The sequence below is a fragment of the Apteryx mantelli genome, chromosome Z (genome assembly GCF_036417845.1).
Source record: "Apteryx mantelli isolate bAptMan1 chromosome Z, bAptMan1.hap1, whole genome shotgun sequence".
Taxonomy (NCBI): Eukaryota; Metazoa; Chordata; class Aves; order Apterygiformes; family Apterygidae; genus Apteryx; species Apteryx mantelli.
Genome location: NC_090020.1, coordinates 26062187 through 26085142, shown reverse-complemented (window position 1 = coordinate 26085142; position 22956 = coordinate 26062187). Strand labels below are relative to the sequence as shown.

The 22956-nt window shown below is 36.8% G+C and overlaps 1 protein-coding gene across 1 annotated transcript in view; it reads right to left on the bottom strand.

The window, feature by feature from the left end:
• Positions 1-22956, bottom strand: part of SMC5 (structural maintenance of chromosomes 5) — a 49878-nt gene that overhangs the window by 5468 nt on the left and 21454 nt on the right. The window contains exons 10-21 of the mRNA XM_067315827.1: positions 22679-22833; positions 20850-20963; positions 19596-19690; positions 19263-19395; positions 16950-17123; positions 16638-16807; positions 14210-14333; positions 10590-10712; positions 4596-4721; positions 3815-3910; positions 3313-3417; positions 2977-3096 (exon numbers count right to left, since the gene is read on the bottom strand). Of these exons, the coding sequence (XP_067171928.1) occupies positions 2977-3096; positions 3313-3417; positions 3815-3910; positions 4596-4721; positions 10590-10712; positions 14210-14333; positions 16638-16807; positions 16950-17123; positions 19263-19395; positions 19596-19690; positions 20850-20963; positions 22679-22833 (1535 nt within the window). The remainder of the gene's footprint in view (positions 1-2976; positions 3097-3312; positions 3418-3814; positions 3911-4595; positions 4722-10589; positions 10713-14209; positions 14334-16637; positions 16808-16949; positions 17124-19262; positions 19396-19595; positions 19691-20849; positions 20964-22678; positions 22834-22956) is intronic.

The window sequence follows — 22956 nt, the reverse complement described above, 5'->3', positions numbered from 1 at the left end:
ATGTACATGCCACATAGCATCTAATATTTGAAAATATTTGAGAGGACATCAGCTGATCTCCTAAGCCAGGAGAACAAGCCATCTTTTGGAGTTCCTGATGTTTTATTACAACTGTAGACAGACAAACATCGTCAGGACTGCGAAGTTTACAGTCTTATACTAGTATTTACTTTCATATACTACAAATCTCTGGTGCTTCTGGTTTATGAGTATTACAGATACACAAAACTGTCAATCCTTAAGGTCAAGACAAATGCATAAGGTCTTTGTGAGAGAATAAAGGTGATTCAGCAAAATTACAAACTCAGTTTGCATAAGTATAGATTTTTCCAGTTTTGAAGACAGGTTACCTTTCTCATCCTCAGTGTCTCCTCTGCTGGCAATGGGTTGGCACTTTCAAAGAAAACTGGAGCACCATAAGGATGAGTGCTATACAATTACAACTGACATTCCGGAGCAAAGCAATACTAACTACAACTTATACCATTTGCAAGATGGTTTTGCTTATCATTTCATTCTCCCCCACTACTGGAAAAATTCTTCTTTTGCATCTAATGCAGACAACACTTCTCAAATTTGCAGATTGTACCTTGATAGACATGCCTGAAAATCAGGAACCTAAGCTGCAAAATCACGAAGCATGCTTTCAAAACAAACAAGTGCTGTTGTGCTGACCTTTTCGGGGGCGGTATTTTGCTGAGGGGAGCTAATGAGAGACTCTCCTGTTCAGCAGAAATAACAGCACCATCACTTAGATGAACTCTTTCCATCTGAGTAGGATTTGGTACTTGATTGTCAGCTCAGTCTCAACAGACCCACAGTCTGACTTGCTTATGAACAGCAACACTTAAAATATCAATATGAAAAAATATCCATGAGTTTATGATTTGATCCCTGTTTGTTCTCTAACAGATACTTGCAGATCTTTTGCTACACTCTTTGGAAAATGACTCAGCTTCCTGTGGGACACCAAGAACATGACCACTTCATGTAAGGAGAAATAAAAAACAGGTCCTTAGGTCCACTGTAGTTTCAGATGCATTGACACAGGCTGAAACTAGACTGGGAGAAGTCTACAAGGCATAGGCTGGCAAAACCTCTAGTAAGAAACATCTGGGCTACACCACAACCACAGTGGTATCATAAAATCAGGTTGACAGACTGCTGGGAATTATTTTTCCTACAACGGTCAGGTATTCCAGGGCCTATCAAGGATGATGGTCAAAACTCCCTGCTGGAAACTGAGGCAGGTGAGGATTATCAATGCAAGCACTCAAATTCTGGCTATCAAGTGCTACCAAGAAAACTCAGAAGGTTCACTGAGGTTTCTGCTAGGATGTCATGGGAGGACCCAGTGAAGCGTTTCACACAGCAGGTGATAGTACCAGGGAGGGCAGACATCAGAAGAACTCAAGGTTCCTAAAGGACTGCAATGTAAGCTGACAGAGACCTGACCTTCAGTACCACAGAAATATTTGTAACAATGATAATTCTGCCTAGAGGCTCTCTCTTGATATTACAGGTCAGGGCCAAAGAGCCTCCTGCAGAGAGGGGGAGTAAGGAATCCAGGCTCCAGAACAGATTATCCACCTCTCTGTATCAAGGTCTTGACTTCTGGGGGAAAAGCTGTGTACCATCATTGGCAGCGTACCACTAGTTTACTTCTTATATTATTTGTAAAATCTTTGCAAGAGGAAAAACAGGACCTTCCAAGAAAGATATTCAGAAAGACAATCCAGACTCCCTTTGCCTTTAAACTGCTTTGCATGTTTTTTCTGTCTACTCTCTCCCAACTTATTTTTTTTATTTTTAGATAAAAGACAGTATTTGTTTAATATACATCTGATTCTAAGTTACTACCATAAAGAACTGAAAAGCCCATGTTTTAATGCATTGTTTCATAACACTAATTTCTATATAAACAAACCTTTTATACATTGCTCATGTAAAGAGGTTTTTCAATTATGTTCCTGCCCCCAGTAATAACTGCCACTTTAAATATTTTAAGAAGAACTGCTTGAGTAATTTACAACAACAAAAAATGTTTAAGTGTCAACTTTTACTGTCGTGGAATGTATGCATTACATAGAACAGTCTTAAAATCATCACTACAGAGATCAATTTTAAACAAAATATCCAATTTCATTTCAGCCCACTCCAATGAATAACTCTCCCCAAGGCACTAGTGAGGCTTTAAACTTTTCATCAGAGGTAAATCCTGCCTATGTTACCAATGGCATAACAGGCTGGTCCAAATGATTGCTACTGCTCCAGGGCAGTCAAAATGCCAACAGACTTGAAAATAACCACATGCAGAAGCAAATCAGTATAACACCAAATAGTCACTATATGGTAAAAGAATAGCACAAATTAGACAAAAAATCAGAATTAAATCACTAACATAATAAATCTGAGTTACAACTAAAGTAAATATAATGCTTCTAACTGAGCATTGTAAGTCAGGGAAAAACAGAGAGGAAAAAATCAGAAGTAAGATGCCCACTTCAACCTATTACAGTGAAAAGAAGGAAGCTGGGACAGTATTCTGAAAATTTAGATAAATGCACAGCTCCAACACTTGCTGCTTTCCCTGAAGGGTATTGCTTTGGCAGAAGGTAAAAATATTTCCAGAAATTTAAAATCTAAAAAGCATTCTCAAAATCAACTTTTGATGAAAAGATAAAAGACAGCAATTTAGTCTTAGAGAAAGATGATTGTTTATTCAGTTGCAGGAAGTTTCCAAAAGTCAATAGAGTTGAACATCTATGCAACTGGACAAAGATTTATTTTGCTTTGGTCAGACTGATCAGTCAGTTCTAGTATTTCAAGGAAGTTTGTTCATTAGTTAAAAACAGGAAGAACCTTTAAAGATCATCTTTCCTATAATCCAAATGCCAAGTTATTATTTTATCTCTAGCAAGGAAGATGCATGAAAATGTGAGTTTGTTATTCTTCTGCATGAAAATTATATCATACCTCATTTTCTACATGAAGATCAACTTCACCAGCACACTGCATAGAACTAAAAAAGTTACTGAACTTCTCATTGATTTGCTCAACCAGCTTTTTCAAGGGGTTTAGCCATCTTTCTTTGACCTAGAAGTAGAAATATTCATGTAAAAACATCTTTAACTGAATTTTTCTTTACTAATAGCAATCAAGTACAAAAATACTATAATTACAGAAGTTAACACCTCAGTTTACACTCAAGAAAATTTGAAATGTTACCCAAAACATACATATTTATATTTTTCTACACATATTGTGTTCTAATAAGGACACACAGCACAGAAGTGCTAATTCAACTATTACCTGTGAAATATTTTGTTTATAGTCATCCAATATATTTTTCTTTTCCTCTAGTTCTTCCATCAGTTGTTGTATTTCTTGTGTTCGCTTATTGTATTCTTCAACAACCTGCCAGAAGGAAAAAAACAAGCAGTCAACAAAATGCTTATCATTTCTAGCCTTGACTGTAAAAATATCATACTGCACTGATTCTGTTCAAATACAATTAAATAGCCTATTGCACTGTATACTGAAAAAGATATGTTTCTAGGTTTAAACCAAAAAAAACCTGTAAAGCATTGCCTATTTCAGGTTACTGCAACTTTTTTTTTTTAATGCATAGAACACACTGTTCCTTTGGAAGAACCTACTTAAAATTCTAATAGATGCAGAATCTGGCATTTACAGCACATTGTTCCTGCTGTCTAGCTTATTATACCAAGAGATCTAGTACAGAGTGGGAAGCAAATACAATACTGGTGGGGGGGGGGGGGAAGGGAGCAGGGAGAGAAAGCAGTGAACATACTGAAGCATTCAGGCCTGTGAAACAGGAGGCCCTGGATTTCTCCTCATTCAGAAAAGCATCAATTTCCTCCAATGTGTTTGGAAGAGCCTGAAAAGCCTACAAGAGAAAGGACACATATGTTTTACAGCAATGCTAATGAAGTAGTGAAGTTTACTAAAAAGAAATCAAGTAAGCCAGACAATATTAGATTACTTCTGTTCAGGATGCCAGATATTCAAATTTACGACAACAAGATTCCATCACAAACTATTCTGGACTGAGAAAGAAGACTACAGTGTTATTACAGATACATAATTGCTCCTTAGTTGCCTACCTTGTGCACGTACGGATGCTCACAGACTTAGTATAAGCTAAGGGCTATGCTAGTTAAGCCATACAGATACTCTGAAGGCTGGGAAGACCTCCAGGTAGGCAGTTAGGCCAGATTTCAGTGCTTTTGCGTTGCTTCATTAGAGCAATAAGCTAGAAGAACATGGCCTCAAACTATTTATATTAATATAAGAATGTGGATTTTAATTGAAATTTCAGATCAGATTGCCTCTCCCCTCTGCACAAAACAAAGCAATAGTCATAGGATACCCCAGCTTTTATTAGCTCACTATTTAAAGGTGCTTTAAAAGGGTAAGCAACAATACACAAATCAATAGTACCAGAAATTCACATCACCCCTTACTGGTACACTACTAGCATTAAATATATAATATCCTTTGCTGGAAACATGATAATGGTGCACATTATACAAAATTTAAGAAATATGTGGAGATTCATTTTTTGTACATACAGTTTGAAATTCTTTTGGAAGATGTTGGTCTGGACTCAGTTTGCACACCTGTCGAGCTTTTTTCAGCAATTCCTTGCAGTTCTCTATAAGAACACGCTTCCTATCATCCAGTTCACGAAATCGTTGCTATTAGAAAAGATATTGAAATACACATCTTTTTATTTTATTTTAAATTTCCTATTGATTTCCACTAGTTTCTGTGACGTTGCATTACATTTCACTGACTCCTTAAGAGAGAGTTGAACATTTAAATGTTACAAGTCATTTGCACACCTTCTAACTCCAGTTCTAACCAGAGATGATACTAGCATACCACCAAGAGACAACATCACAATCAGAGAAGGTACATGAAATCACACTGTTTCAAGACTGAAAATCTCTGTTTCATCACACAGAACTCATTCTGCCTTTCTGCTCAAAGTCAACAGATGCTAAGGTAAACTGATCAAAAGTATGCTCTTGTAATATGGCTAAATTTATTTTCTCTCAACTAGACAAGTGTGTATGCAGATTCAACATAGGTCTTAAAATAGATTATTTTACAGTAAATTCCCTATAAGTCAAAGCATAACTACTGTTAGCCTTCTTTTTTCATTATCTCCAATTTAATTCTGTTCATCTCCTTGGGATAACATAGTGGACATGATTTACACTGAATGGTATTTCATTCAAACTGTACAGCCCCACAGTTAAATAATCAGAAATAATTCCTTTGCTGTTTCATATTCCACCCCTATAATACAACCAGCAAAACACCAACACCCCCCCCCCCCAACACATCCACAATTTCTATACCAGTATTGTAAAATAAGCAAAAAGCAGATACAGTATTTGCTTTTGAACAGTAGCCTAAGACTAAACTCTTTGGAACTCACTATAGGTAAGGTGCCCAGACCAGCCCTATGACTTTTACAATGCTATGCTATCATGACAGTAGCCAAAATACAATGCTACTACTTTCATAAAACAGTAAGCTACAGATTATCATGAAACAGCAGTATCCAGGCAAAAAGCTTGGAGAGCTTTACGTATCTCTTCTCCCTGCCACCAGAAATCTCACTTGTTATCTCTGCATATCCCCTCCCTACCTCAGGCCTGCCACTCGCACACGCTGAAGAGGAAGTGCTTGGGAATAACTGCTTGTTGCTGTCTTCCCGCTCGGGGGAGCACTCAGCTGCAGATAGCTGGGAACTGCCAACAGCTTTGAAGTGGAAAGGAGCATATACCAATAGATAGGGAATCTTTAATCCAGAAGATATTCTACTATATGTTCAGTCAATGATTATACAAGCAATTCGTGTTTCTGATAGACAGTTACGCCATGGGAATGCACTGTTACCACTTTTACTGCAGGCATAAAATTGTAAGTTAAAAGTCATGTCCATGATATTTTGCTTCCAAACTTCTGACAGTTTGGGAAGTTTAACTATGTTCCCATGCTTTCGAGAGCTTTATCTCCCCATTTTTTTGTGTGTGTATTTTAATTAAATATGAGAGCCCGCCAGCGGCAAAATTTTCTTGAAATGTTCATCATTTGGAGACTATACAGTTGCATAATGTTTATTCCACATTTTTAAAATAGTCAGCCACTGACACATAGCTCACATTACTCATGTTACACATTAATTACATTATTAATCTCTATTTCCTAAATACAACAGAAGCAGTTACAGCAGATACGATCATGAGTGATCACCAGTGGAGTTCTCAGGCTCAATCAAGACTTTAGGGTGGATATTCTGTATGGCAGATATCAACTCAGAAGTCTCATCTTCCCTTTCTTTCACAGAGCACTAGGAAACAGACTCTTCATTAGCATTAAGTATTTCATGATCTTCCTAAACACACTGTAAAGATATATTTTTATACTGTGTTGATGTTTTCAGAAAGGTAAAACAAATAACCATCATTTAGATTTTTCTCCACTTCCCTCCTTCTCTAGCATTAGCCTTATGGAAGTGCCACACAGGGGCAAGAAGGACTGGCATTAAAGCTATACAGATAATACAGCCACAAGGGGAGGACAGCCCTTTTAGTCACGGCCAAGTTTTTATGTCATTCTGAATTAACATAAATACAACTGTATACCACAATGTATATGTTCCATTACACATCTGTATAAGCCCTGTATTAAATTAAAGACACAAATAAGCTTCTAAATTGAAACTACACTGTATTTTGTATCCCAGAACTTTAAAAGCCCATTGGCTTCATTTGAAATGTATGTGTTCAACCTCATGATAATGAAGGCAAAGGATCCAGGGAAAGGCAACACCCATATGCTTTTTTCATATAAGAAGCATCAGTTTTATAGTCATGCCTCTGATCATTTCCAGAGGCAAAGTCAATTCTCAATCATCTGAAATAGGGAACCTCAGCTTTCAACTGTACATAAAGCTCCCACTTAAAGCCCTGCAGAGCTGCATGAAATAGGATTTTATGTTGATTTCTAGGCACTGAAAATCTGAAATAGATTCAATATTGAATATGCCTGACCCAAACCTGAGGCAGGTAAAATTTTTCAGGGTGGGAAGAGGAGAAAACATGTTTGGGAAGAGAAAAACCTCAACATGCAACAGGAAGACTGGAAAACAAAAGACATCTGATGCGGCTGAGAAGCACGTACTAGAATAAACGCACTGACAGGTCAACAGCAAGGTAAGTCTCAATTTTCATTCAGCTTTGTCACTTGATTGTAATATCCACAATAAGCCTCTGTTAAATAATAATAATAAAAAAATACAAAGTGCTCATTCCAGCTCCCTCTTACCTATTCAAAAGTGCACGTCAATGCTAAAGGTTGCTGTTGATTTTCTGAAGATGCTTTAATGAAATCCACCTAGATATAAAAGTAACTCTAAGTAGAAAGAATTACTGTTTTGAACATAGGAGCTACTAGGAAAAATCCTAGCGCAGAGAGAGCTTTAAATTTGTTTCAGCCAACAGCATAAGAACCAACTTAGAAAACGCTATATCTGGGTACTTCAGGAAAGCTCTATACTAGTGTGGGGCTGTGATTACAGCTTACTGGAAGGCATCTACCAAACACTAAAAGCCACTGATATTCCGTATTCACAAGCAATTTGTATTCTGTTGTGCTCATCAGCGGTGCAATTGGTTTTGTGCTAAGTAAGAAGCTGGTTTAAGAAAATATAGTTACCAGAAGCCAATGTTTTCTCATGAATTTGTGTTTGAATGCATGCTCAGTGACAGTATTTAATTATTTAAAGTTTGGAAATTTATACATAGAAAAACAGAATCTGCATTTTCTTAAAACTTGGCTTAAGAAGTAAATACTGCAATGTACATTCTCAGTATTAATACCAATTATTTAAACAAATTTGTACCAAATGACCCTAAAAATTAACAAGCTATCAAAGCAAGACAATTAGCAAGTTTCTTTCAAATAATCGTTATAAACACAAAGGCGACTGTGCCAATTATCTAATGAGCAGATGGGGCTAACAATCCTCCCTAATGTTGAATATGGGTCACAAACACAGATTTGCTTCTTAGGCTCATTAAATAAATTAAATACAAAAAGTTGTTAAAATAACACTAAGGTTCTCATTTGAACTGCCATGACAAAATATAAACCCCAGAAATCTGTTGTTCCTAACTTGAATTGTTCAAAAACATGGAGTTTTTTGGCCTTTCCATCTAAGCGTTTTAAAAAAAAACCTCACAAAGCAACAAACATGCTGCTCTCTCCACAGTATCCCAGTGCCAAGACCTCATAAAAGGAACATATGTGATCTTCTCTTAGATGGAATAAGTGGGTTTTGTGTTTGCTTCAAACCTTAATCAGACATTTATTCAGATATTTTAAAGAGTCAAAATTGCTTGGGAGATAAACATCACAAATAAGTCCTAGTGTTAGCAAAGTTTTGCAGCTTCTTTGGCTGATTCCCACCATTCCAGCTTCATCAAGACAGCATACGACCTGCAGAAGTGTCTGATGATTACACAGAAATTAATGGACACAATCATAATACCTAGGTACCAATTAGTTTCGCTACATAGCTTTTGTCCAACATACTTATTTCTATTTCTGTTTGGCTTCCTCCTTTTTGCAGGTTTATTTATTTTATAAAAACATGCAGCAACTGTTTGTAAGACCCTTCCACAGTTTTGCGATGGCATCTTCAAGGGCAGTTTTGGAACAAGACTACCTTCACACAGAACTGCTGCAGAAAAATATTTATCACAAAGTAACTAAGAAGAAATTGGATGGGAAGGGGACACTTTAAATATGTCATCATTTCAAATTATTATAATTTGAATTAATACATAATTCAGCTAAGAAATACTGAGTTTTTTCCCCCCATCAAAGAGCATCTTAAAGTAGAAAACAAAAAACAAACCCCAAAGTGCACAACATACATCAATTACAGAGGAATACAGGAAAGTTAGAATTCGTAAGGACAGGCTAAAACTTAAGTCAAAGACTCATCAGGCAGGATCTGGGGAAGCTAGGCTTTGGATTTCCATGTAAGTGAAAACTAAAGATGCACAAGAGTACTTAAGAGAGCTTTCCTTCAAAGTAGTTAAATTTTTCAGAATATTAATCACTGGGATTACTGATTTAAATTAGGTTTTGGTTTTGAATATTACCAAAACTGGCTAAAGCAGCCACCCGAAGTATGAGTTCTGATAAGATTTCCTCTACCTGTATGGCTGAATCTAACCAAATAACGACTTATGGGGCCTCAGTTACGTCAAACACCTGTTCACTTAGGAAGGAGGTAATTTTTGCTCAACCAAGAATTATCAGAATGTTTATCTTACAAGCCTGTCTACTGATCTGATGAAAGACATATATCTATTTATACACCACTCCAAGCTTACATTCTCTAAACAAAGAAGACAGGCACAGGGAGGACAGAAAAACATTAAATGAATCTACCAATGACGATACATACTACTCACATGAAGTTCATGCCTTTGTGATACATTCTTATTTTTTACTTGATAAAAGTATAAATAACAGCAGCAGCAAAATAGAGATCTGATGCAACAGTGACCTTCCAAGTAAACTGTTGGGCTTGTCTCGGTCTTCAGGGACATTTTGCTCAAGATCTCCCTTTCCTAGTTCTGCAGATGATGATACCTATAACCTTTATTGGTTTTCTGAAGATACGGCAAAGTCAATCCTTCTGGAAGTGCACAGCAATCCAAAATAAAGATCACTTATCTTTTGAACTGCTTTCTAATTTAACATGAAATTATTTTTGTGGATCAAATTGAATTAGTATTAGACTATAGTTAAACTGACTCTTGAAGGATAAGAAAAAAATTACCCAGTAATATTTTTTCCTTTTTTCCCCAGTACCGTGAAAGCTTGCCTGTCCACTAAACAAATATAAACAGTGACCTCTAAGCACCAATCCACTGGAGATCACAGCATCCTCTGCTCTTAGAAAAAGAGTACCTGTTTGTGGGACTAATTCTACAAAGAATGTCTTTTTACCTGATAACTTCATAATATGATCAATGGAAGGACTGGTTATCTCTCTTTTCTCTCTTCAAAGAAAGGCATTTAATTACCATATGAGAAAATGGCTACGAAAGAAATGACGAAACAGCTCTGCTCCACTCTATTACAGTACTTTCTGGTTCTTCCCGAGGCTGTATCTTCCATGTAGACTGGGTTTACTTATCTATCAAAGACTCAGGAGAAAGAGAATACTTCTAAAGAACAGCTAGGCTTCTTAGCTAGACGATGTAGTATCATAACTAGATCCAGGACATGATAAATGTTCACCACTTTTTTTCTGGAAGCTTAGCTGTCTTAAGCAAGGAGAGCAAAGCTTGTTTTTGACTTTAAATGAAGAAGCTGCAGTAATGAATCAAGCTACAGAAATCAAGGCTAAATATTTAGCAATGACACTACCCATTCCTAAGGAAAGACAGAAGCATCCTTTCCTACTCTATAAAGCCTTCAATTCAAGGTATTTTTACAGTGAATTTCCTAGTATTCACAGAAATATTTACCTCTGAAGCTCTCAGTTGTACACTTGCTGCTTTATACTCTAATTCTAGTCTGTTCTTCTCAGCAGCCACTGTAGTGCTCTGAAGAACCAAGTCTGCTTTGATGATGTTCAGTGATATGCAGTTCTAGATAGGAAAATAGAAAGTGTTAATTTTTTTCCATGAGAGATTCAAAACTGATATAATTACCATCATGCTTTGGAAACTGCATTTTTTAGCCATAGCATACAACCTCAAACTGTGTTCAGCTCTTCAACTGGGTTTTCTTTTAAATTTAATTTAAGAAAGAAAGGTGACTCACTAGTCACCCACATTCTTCAAAATGCATAGTCCACATCTATTCTTATTCTGCAAGCATATACGTATCACTCGCAACTAAATAATTTATGCCTGTACACCCAAAAAGCATGTTCTCTCTTCACCATATATTCACATGCAAAGTGTGAGAATACACAAACCTATCTCAATTTCTTCTCAGAGTCTGAATCCAGCAAGTGGATTTCATAACTCAAAAATAGAGATGGAAAAGGGGCAAGAAATAAATGCATAAGGTATATGCTTTTCATTGGCAGTACAAAATGAGTGGCAGTATGTGAAGCACATGACAGAAGCTGTGTGACACTCTCCCATGTTCTTGTACCCACGAACACAGGAGCAGAGTCTTCAAACAACCAACAACTAAGTATCATACAAGCTCTGGATGCTGCTCTGCTAAGCAGTAATCATTTGGCAGATGTACTCTCATGTCTTAATACAACTTGAATAAGTTAAGACAAGAGAAGTAGGTTTCGTTTTGGAGCCTTGTAACAGGCTTAATGAACCCCACAATCTGGTTTGACAACTTTGACACAGAAATCATTGCTTCTTTAAATGAGTCAGCCTCAGGGAGTCAAAAATCATCAATACATTCTGTAGTGTGAGAAGGATAGCTTTAACCCTAGAAGTGTGAAGCAGTGAGAAGACTGGTTCACCATTTTTCTTATGATTAACATAAAAATAAAAGAGAATCTCCTCTCTTAAGGAAACAGAGCACAAGGTCCCATCGGCAGACTTAGTGGACATGCAGGATGAAGTTTTGAGAGTGTTAGCATCTGGCCACACTAGTGAGTCAAGGTCTGAGGTCTTCATCATTTCTCATTTTAACACAAAGTTTCCAGTATTTCAGTTTTCCCTCCTCTTTGGAAGAGACACGAAACAACACCCAAATAAAATCCAGAATGAACTAGGACACAAAAATAAGTTGCATAGTTTCCAACCTACTTAGTAGTTTGAAAAAAAGAAAAACCAAATGAGAAGAAAGTCTTAATGAAATGAGATGAAAAACAGAAGAAGCTAAAAGACTACTCATAGACAACAGCACAAAAAGAACTACTAGCAAAAGCTCTGCCAGAATTCGAAATGATGGAACAACTCTGTTTCTGTCAACTGACTGCAAAGAATTCATGTGTGCCAGGTACACCCTGCCTTATATATTTGTATCTTGAACATTCATAAAGAAAACACAGGCTCCCTTCTGTGGATACAGTAGAGACAAGAGAGTTCTGAATGTAAATATACATGCAGGTGTATGCACTCTAGTGTCTTTATATAAGGTAACTATATTGTCCCACACAAGTCCCAGAACCTCTTAGAAAAGTAGCAGGCCACATTGTTACCATACAAACACACAAAAATCCCATACATGTTTTAGGTTTCCTTCTGTGGCAGAAGTGAGTATGCCCTAACCATATGACTGGGTAAGTTTTTGTCATTTTAGCCTACAACTAATATAACTACAAAAGCCCTTTGAAGAAAGTAGAAAGACTCCCATAAACTTCAAAGCACTCATGAAGTTTGGTTTGGGGAGGAACAGAAACGTCAGCATTTTCATTATTTTGATAAACTGTATAATGAAACATCTTTCTTGAATCAGACCATTTTGGTTTCTTCAGCATGTACTAGCATGCATTTCCTACAGCACACAAAGCATCAAAATTAAGCTGATGCACAAACAAAAGAAAATCCTTTTGTAATCAATAACTATTTCAGGCAAATACCAGTTATCTGCACACACATCCCTCCTGACATGCCGAGAAATACACTATATGTCTCAGATCCAGTTTCCTACACAAAGTAAAGAAGCGATTAAAATACTGTTTCAGACAGGTTGTACAATAGTCAGTAAGTGACTCTGGTTGCACTTTACAACAGCAACATGCTCAGACAGTTCCCATTACATACTGGGAAATGGACATCCAGTATAAAAGTTAATAGCATATTCTAGAAATCCCCATATTAAATACAGAACATTTGTATAAATTTCAAAAGTAGTTACTTAGCAGTGTATTATTTGCACAACAAGTTCTGTAAAGTAATCTAGAAATCTAAGCAACTGTTTTAACATGTCAGGCATCTTCTGCCATTCTTTGGCACTTTCAAAGTGGCTCTGCCTAGCTGACAAAAAGGTGATCTCTGAAACACTCCAACTATGGCTGTCCATGGCTATCAACACAAAATAATAGCACACCCATTTGAAATAAACTTTTTTTTTTTTAATAATAGCAACCCAGTGTACTGAAATCAGTCTCATGTCAAAAATCATACTCAACTCTTTCCAGGTGATAAGCTAGAAAACATTGCAACATGCTAGTAATGCATGGCAAGGAAATAACATACAGGCTCAAAGTGGTTGCAAGAACACACCATTTCTTGCTGAGCACAAAAGCACATGCAGAACCCACCGAAACTAAAGGTAACTGTCTCTTGTTCCTTAGTTATTGAGAATTACAAACCAAGATAATTTACCTCATGGCAGCTCCCATTATAAGGGCTTACAGTTAAAGCTGAAGCAGTAACTGAAATCCAGAGTTGTTTTTTATCTTTATTTTTTTTGGCAGTGGGGGCGGTGGGGGTTGAATTAAAAAAGATAGATAGATAGATAGATAGATACACAAACATATATATAACAATGTCACTCATGATGCTGGAACCTAAGACCTGAGTCTTTTTTCCATCCTAGCCCCCATTCTGCAATCATGGATTCTTACAGTTTCAGATCAGTTCTTCCTTAAGGCCATGTGAAAAACTCAGTTAAAAGAGAAAAATGAATTATACAAAGGAAATACAGAAAATTTGAATGCAAATCATATCTAAAAATATCAATGAACAAAACAGGCAGGTTGTAGGACTTATTTCTTAGTTATCAAATAGCAGCAGTCTTCTGTAGGGAACATCTTCCATATTCTTAGAATGAGGACTAATGACTACTCTTTTTCTAATAGAAGCAAAGAAATAGAGATGATGAACCAAGAGGAAGTAACGATGTACAGAAATATGAAGTATTCTGAAAATGTACAGATTGAAATAGTTACACAGTTCACACTTGTATTTACTGGATCACTCCATGGACCAGAAGACTTCAATGAGTGAAAGCATAAATCAAAGGAAATAAATACTATACAAATTGAGTTAACAACAGATTAACAAGTTTAGAAAGGCTTTTAAAGAAGTGTATCTTCAAGAAAGTTAGCTCATTAATATTTACATTAACATAGCCAAATTTTGCATGCCTCCTAGTTACGTTACAAGAATTGGTAAGTATTGCCTTGTTGTGAGAAGACCAAAATAAACAAAAAAACCCATACCTTTATGAGATGCATTAATTCCGTAACAAGCCTTGCTTTTTGGACATTTATTTCTTTGATCTTCATGTTTGATTGTTGAGACTCCTCTTCTAGATTGATAGCATCTTGTTCCATCTGTCTTAAACTATGGGAAGAACCAGTACATTGTTAGTCCTGACTTAAAAAAAAAAAGATATTACAGAAATACCAAAATTCTTAATCTCATTTGTGATGAACCATCAATTAGCAAAAAGTGGAATTTGCATTTTTAACCATTTCAGACATATTAGAGGGATGCATTTTAAATCTAATAAATTCAGAAAACAAAAAAAGCATAATTAAAGAAAACCAAAATTACAATACAAAATACAATACAATACAAAATACAACATAAAATACAATATTCTTGTATCCAAGTTCACAACCTACAGTCTGGATGGGCTGACAACTAAATGGGTAAAAAACTGGTTTGAGTATTGTGTTCAAAGGGTCATCATTAATGGGATGTACTGTGCCTGGACACCAGCATCAAGCGGGATGCCCCAGGGATCTATCCTGAGACCTGTTCAACATCTCTGTCAGTGAGCGACCTGGAGGAGGGGATGAAGGGTACTCTTGTCAAGTCTGCACATGACACCAAATTGTGGGAGCAACTGAATTGCCATTCAGAGGCACTTGGTCAGGTGAGAGGAATGAGTCACCAGGAACTTGATGAAATTCAGCAAGGACAAATGCAGGACAAATGCAGAACAAATGCAGAGCGTTTCTGCTGGGAAGGAAGAGCCCCTGGCAACGATACAGGCTGGGGACAGACTGGTTGGGGAGCAGTTCTGTCAGGAAGGACCTGGGACCAAGACTGTGGGAGGCTGGAGCACAGGTCCTGTGAGGAGAAGGTGAGAGAGCTCAGCTTGTTCAGTGTGGAGAAGAGGTGGCTTAAAGGGGCCAATCTAATAGCAACCCCCCCAATATCCATGAGGAAGTCACTGAGAGAATAGAGCCAGGCTCTTTAAAGAGGTGCGTGGTAGAAGGATCAGAGACAATGAGCATAAGTGGAAACAAGAGAGGTCCAAACTGGACATCTAGAGACACTTTTTCCCCGAGGACAGTCAAGCAGTAGAACAGGTTGTCCAAAGAGGTTGTGCAGTCTCCACAGAGGTTTTCAAAATGAGACAGGATTAAAGCCCTGAACAACCTGGTCTGAATTCTGTGCTGACCCTGCTTTGAGCAGATGTTTGGACTAAAGAGCTCCTGAAGTCCCTTCCAACCTGAGTGATTCTGTCATTGTATATTAACTTCATAATTACATCCAGCTTTATTTAGAAATTCTGATATATGAAATAGAAATGTATTATGTCTAAGAATGGTTATACTCACTGCAAGGAGTATTTATCTCATTTCTATCTCTACAGAAAAACATCTACATTATACAACACAGCTTGTAAGAGCCTTCTCTGTAATTATGTCAGCATTCTTTCCCTTGCTTCAAAGTTAAAGAATGGAATTATGTCTTTCAGGGGGAAGACTTAATCAATAATGAGGTAGTTTAGGTAGAGGGTCCATCTCTCTCCTGCCTTCAAACAGTATTCTTGTAAAACAATGCAACACAGAGAACAAGCATAACTGTATCCTTAAGAGACCATAAAACAAGCAATAGGCTTTGAGGCTAAGCTCACATCCACACTGTTTGAGGCTACCTCTCTTCACAGCAAACTGGCCACTTGTAATTCCTACAGCCCTAGGGCTTTTTGGAGGGAGGGCTATTTCTTTCCTTTTTTTTTTTTCCCTTTTGCACCCCAGAAGTAACACAAGAACTGTGCATGCAAGGACCATCATCATGCTTTTACAGAACAAAAACACGTGCACCATGAGAACATACAGGAGGACTTGAGGGTACAGTCTGCTGGGACAGTGCTGGAGAAATGTACAGGGTGGAAGGAGTGATGCCTGGGGGTGTCTATCTATACTGCCTTTTGAGAGTGTGATCTGAAGTGAAGCATCTCTTGAATCATGCTGAGGTTTTGCCTCATGACAAAGTTGTAACAGAAGAACTAACTGCAGAGCACCACAAAGCCAGAAAAGAAGGTAACACTTAAATACTGTGGATAGTCAGTGTCCAACTTTCTTTCTTATTACTGTTTATGCACTTTATGGTGTCATTTATATATGTGCTACCAAGACAAAAGACTATAGTAATGTCTAAGAAAACGAATGCAGTGACGTCTCACTGGAGTCCTATGATCATTACAGTAATCTGTCTAGGATGTTGTTATAGGGTTTCTCAATTTCTAAACATCCTCTTTATCTTGATCATCACATATATCTAAAGCTCAAGTACTGGTTACTCTGTAAGAGTAAAAGCACACCACAGTAGGAGGAAGCCAATGCACATTTGTTATTAAAATTGTTCTTTGGACAAACCATATATAATATGGTTTGTCCAAATTCCTACCTGTCATGCTTCACAGCAATTTTTGATTCCAACTGTCTTCTTTTGTTTCCTCTCTCTAAAAGCTCCTTCTTTTGTTGCCTGAGTTCATTGTCTCTTTGTTCCAGATATTTCTGCCTTTCAAAAAATGTAGTCAACTGAACATCCAAAGACTTTAGCGTACTATTAATTTCCTGAAATGAAAGAGTTAGAAAACACACCATTAGCACTCTTACTATATTGATACCATCCTAACACATGCAAACAGACTGTGTTTACTGGGCAGTAAAATTGATAGTAGTTCACATCACACAAAACACCAAAATAAAGTTCTACCTGTTGCTGGCTTTCCAACTGTCTTCTTTCATCTGTATCCACTGAAATAGTGAGAAACTGTGCTGCCCTCAGGGATGTGTTGCTAGAGAGAGTTTGGTTTGTATAAGCAGATACTTTAACAATATATTTTTCTTCTGCTGTGTAGATTTGCTTAAATTTGGTTTCTTGTATGACCTAAAAAACAAACAAAACATTCATCTGGCAAAAGCCTTACTTAAGGCAATGCTTTTCAGAACAAGAAATAAACTAGTTGCAACTCAGAGTAAAGAATTTAAGCTTACATTAAGTTTCTGATTTGTTAACATGCCTTTGCAAAAAGCTGGTGAAAAGTTTAATGCATCACTATACTTGTAATTTAGGTCAGTCAGCAAAAAACTGTTAAGATACTGTCCTACAGAATATATTACCATTAACAATTAAACAGCTTCTGATTACTCTGATGGATGAGTTACTTCTAACCCTATCATAGGGTTTTACTGTATTCTTTAAGAATATTACAGATACAGACCTGGGTAAAACCTACTAATGTGTTCTGCATCATGAACAAGAATTATACTGGGTATAGATGTATGACACACAAAGGTAGCCTGTGTACTGAAGAACCAAAAGTACTTAAAAAATGAATACATTAAACTGTAAGGTAAGCTGTAAAGCATAAACTTTGTTTAAGCAACTGTATCTGCAGGAAAAAGTATGAGGTATAAAGTATTTTACTTACTATTTTTAAATATTATAAATAACAAAAGATTTATCATAATCCAAGGTACTACAGTACTTCAGAAGGATGTAAATTCTTCAGTAAATCAGGAAGAGTAAAAAAACTTCCTAAGACAATGCAAATTTGACTAATGACTTTTTTTCAGATTATCTACCCAGCACCAGTAATATTCTGCTGATTTGGTTCCTGGACACTGAAAGCTGTGTTTAATGGCTTTTACTTTGCTTCACAGCTCACATTGAGGTTGAGGACATTTCCATCCCAGGCCTCTTTCCACATGCTCAGCTTTATGAAAACAGCTCTCCATTAAGCTAAAGCTTTCTTTGACAGGTTTGAAACAAAATGTTGCAAACAATGCATTCTTCAACAAAAAGTAATAAAAGCTAAAAGAAAAAAATTCACACAACTGCACTGAGAAAGTGTCATGCCCAAAACATTCAGAATAGTGGTTTATCTTTTCTCTAGATCAGTGATTTTCTACTTGCCGCGCATTGAGCTCTGAAAAGAATGGGGTGCTATGGAGTAATTTTGAATGGTCCACAAAATATAACTCAAAGATCTACTATACAGGTTTCTGCTTTATCATGTGATAAACAGAAAGTGCTGGAAGAATCGCAGTTCTAAGAGAAAAATGCTTAGATTGGCTTTTTCCTCCCCAAAAGAAAAGCATTTTCATCTAGGACTCTCTCCAGTTTTACTTTTCTCTTCCTCATTCTTAGAGCATGAGAAATAGAGAGGGCAAGAAGGAGGAACAGTTAGCCCAATAAAAAAGGAATTGCTCTCTATAAAAAGATCCAGTCCCCTAAGTTTCTCAGAAACACAACTCATTCTTCTCAGAGAGCCCTCTTCCACTTGGGAGAGTTCACTCTCTGTGCAAGACAGACAGCAGCTGTCCAGTATAGACAGAGAGGTGAATCAGGATTTAAGTTGAAATCTGTCATGGACGTCACCTACTATAACCCAGCGATGACTAGCTCTCGAGAGCCCAGGAGAAAGCAGGGTACCTACTGGGAGCTCTTAGCCTGTTTCTAAGAATTCAAAAGTTTTTATATAGTATTTAACACATCATCACATCACACCAACTCATGACTGAAGTTATACAGCAGAATTGATCACAAATGGACCATCTTATGCAGAAAAAAACCCTCTGTAATTGTTGCTCTAAACACTACACAGAACAAAAGGGCAGGAAAAAAATCCCTTGTCCAGAAAATATTTTTTTCCAGTTTTTCAGGTTGGCATTGTCATATACTATTAATTGATTTATTAGAACTTTGCCCAGAATATTTCAGGCACTTAAAAAAATCTGAGCTATAAAACATGCCCAGCACCTTCATTATAATAAAGCAACTTCATATGATTGACTTGGAATGCACGCAAATCCAAGAAATATTCAATTTCCTATGAAGCACTGCATTAGATTGGCTGAATTTGTTAAGATGTCTTGTAAAACATTTGTGTATAATGAACTATTCTCATTTCAATAACGCAAATAAAAGCCCCTAATTTTTGCTCTCTCCATGTTACCTTTCCAAAGAATTTCCTAAACAAAACTCTAGACCATAGGTGTGTTTGTGCTATTTAGGACATCTCACCCTTTCAATCATGTTTTTGGTCTTCTCTGTTCCCACAGGGACATCATGAACACGATACTGGGAGCAAAGATAACTCATCACAGGACGAGGAGCATCAAATAACTCTCGTAAATACGAGAAAAATCCGTATCGGCTAAAGAGGAGAAAAAAGTGAGTATCACAAATAAAACTTGGTAGACAAGGAAGCTGAAGTTACTGAAGGGTCAAAAAAAATCCCACTAATCCTGAATTGAATTAGTAATAATTTGATTTGCAAAGAAAATCCTAATACATAGCAGTGACAACAAAGTATTATACTTAAAACCACTCCCCACCGAGTAATCTGATACATACTGTAATTCTTCAATAGGTCTTGAAGGTATGTTTTCAGCACATGATTCAGCAGGTGCACACACAGCATTCACTTTTAGCTTCCGATGATCACGCATCTAAATATAGATTACATTAGATAATTTGGTAAAGAAAAAGAATAGAAAAGAAATCGCTACATGAAAATAAAATACTTATTGAAGAAGCATTTCATAGAATCATAATTTATTTTAAAATGATTTAAGCCATACAAGAAGTCACAAAAATCCAAGCTAGTCCAGACACAACTGAGTTCTCTGAAAGCCAACCTGTTAGTATTGATACATGAAAATATTGTATGTTAGTAAAAATAAAAGCAAATCAAAGAAATCTGCAGCCTGGTGCTCAATCTAAGGAGTTAAACTGGATGCTAATCTGCATGGATGTAATAAGGAAGCCCTCTCTTTCAGGCTGTATGGCCAGTCTGCACAAAAACCAGCAGATCAGTGGCTACAGAGGCTCTATAAAACCTGAGGCTAACAGGGCAGAAAAGATGGAAGATATACATAACAGATCAGTTTGGCCTTTTAAAGCAGCCTTGCACTGGGTTCCACAATAATGGAGGCAAGATGAGCCCTCAAAACCTCAGATGACAAAGCTATTGTTCACTTACATAATTATGACTAGCTTTTGTGAAGGGCAGATAAGTCTTTGAAAAATGCAGGACAGTTTGTCATTAATTACACTATTCCTGTGGATAGCATTTGGGAAGTGCTATGACAGCTAATGCTGTATCTTGTAGCTTTCTTCCTCTAAGTCATCTCTCTGTCTGTCAAAGGGAATAATCTGCATTTCCTCATTGCTCCAGGAAAGAGCGGCATTAGGAAAAAACAATCCTGATATCCTGCTTGGACCACTGTCTTCTCACAAAAGATGTCCTCTCCTCTCTTTAGTCAGAAGGCACTGGAAATGCTTGGTACTTAATTAGCAGTTTCCTGGTTTTGTCATTTTTTTGTGCAAAGTATTTTCTCCTCAGCAACTGTTGCCTTGTCAAGCCAGACAAAAGTATTTCTAAAAAGAAAATTATTCCTCATATTCCTGATCCCTCCAGTTGGTCTAAACTTTGAAAAATCTTGCTTATAATTAAAGCAGAAGAAAGCCTTTGACTACTTTGTAGGAGCTAATATGCTGATCTTATCTAGAAAACCTATTAAAAACAAACTTACTTAGTAAACATAGACCCCAAACTATAGGGCTCCTATACCAGTTTTAATCAGTTTTTAAAGTCTGACTACTTGCCTCAAGAAGAAACATTTCCATATCTTCTTGGCTCTCAAAAACAAAAGCCCTCATGTCATTTGAAGAAATGTGATTTTCAACATATTTAGCATGTCTGTTGTCTTTCATGTTGATCTGCTCATTTAAAAAAGATAAAGAAAGATAATGAAGAGAGACTGATTTGATACAATTGCACTTAACACCTCCCCAACATTTTAAGCAGTCAGATGACATCCAGACCTATGTTTAATGAAAACAAAGTCTAAATGTCTTTAAAGACATATTCACAACTATTTTGCAACCAATCCTCTCTGGAGAAAACCAGCAATATCTCACACCTCATTGTGCTCACTTTTTAGCCATTCACAGGCTTCTCAGCATTCCTGGAGCTACCACTGTCTCTGCCACATCACCTCCTCCTTTTCCTCCGTTCTAGCCTTATAATTGCAACTGCCACTGTCTCATCTCTACCGGCTCTGCTTCTGCACTACTAAGCCTATCTCACTGCTTAGAAACAACTGGACTAAGGAATCAAAATACAGAAAACTCCAAATTTCCGAAGCTTTCACATGCAGTTCCCTTTGATTTGGGCACAGTGAATAACAACAAATACAAATACAGAACTGTGAAGTCCTGGAACAACAAAGCCAGACTGAATTCTCTTTTAATTTTTTAAAAAGATCCACAATTTAAGATGGATGAAGCTTTTTGTATCTGAATAAAATGTTAAAATACAGTAGCTGACTTGTATTTTGTCTCTATGAAGTATGAAGATAAAATTACACAGAACTGCACAATTTAATAACCTAAAGTTAGTCAAAGGCTGGATACACTTACTCGCGCTTGGACACTGGAATTTATAAATAAACAAGACTAATTTACATTATATCATAGAAAACAAATTCAGATGTCTGTGGATGTTACAGAGGTTAATGAGGCCTAAAACTAAAAGCAAAGGCCATCAGACAAAGGTATTTGTATAATTAACTTGATGTGGTCTTTCAGGAAGAAATGGGAAATCCTGGTAATAAGAGGAAACACTTTGTATTTTACACTAACTAAAAGCTATTTTGAACCCTTCTACAGCATATACAGCTGTAGAACACATACATTCTGCATACAGCAGAATGCATACAGCATTCCTATAAAGCATAGGAATTGGTATATAATTCTCAATGTTCAATAAATTTAAATTCTCAAAATACACTAGTAAAATAAGCTTGCAATTCTGAAGAGAAAGAGAAGAAGCACACTAGAGTTCTTCTTCCCCTTTACATTATATGGAGGACAGTTCATGCGGCTGGGATAACAGTGGAAGAATGCTCTAGAAAACCATTAGCCTCTGAAAATTTAGTCCTGCTATTCTCAGATAGTACAAAGACTGTCAAAACAAAAGAACAAAACAAAACAAAGGACTGATTAAGTGCTTCTGTGCCTGTAGCTAGCTGTGCAAAGCAAGCTACAAAAACACCTGGGGATCACAGTGACATCTTGTAACCTCTGCTGAGCAGCTGGTGCTAAGAAGGGGGAGTTCAACTGCAACTACCACTGCTTTTTTAAGAAGCCACTTAAGCCTCAGTAATGGGATGTACCTTAGAGGAAATCTGCAATGGGCACCTTGAGAAAGGACAGCTTACTGGAGGGGGAAAAACCCACCTCATCTTACTCAACGTTGAGTATTACTACATTGCTTACAGAATTGGAATTAAAAATAGTTCACTATGCTAATGTATACTGTATGTAATTGGTAGCTAATTTTAAAATATGTAGCAGATACTCTTGAAAACCATAAAGAAAAAGAAATTACACATATTAACTGGTTAGTATGATATACAAATAAATTTTCTTACCGCAAGCATCATGGGTTCACAAACATTTTTTTTAAACTTGTCTGTGTTCTTTCTTAGCCACATAAGAGCAGAGTGTGTGTCTCGGAATCTCCCTTTAAGCTTCTCTTCCTTCATATTCATTATATTATCAAGTTCTACGATGCAACCAGTTATTCCTGTAATTTAAGACAGTTTCTTAAACAGAGTCCATAGTAAATACACAATATAATTAGCATTTTCCAGTATTTAGTGACTACACTACTCCAGCAATAAGGTTAATAGGAGATTATAAGAATTAA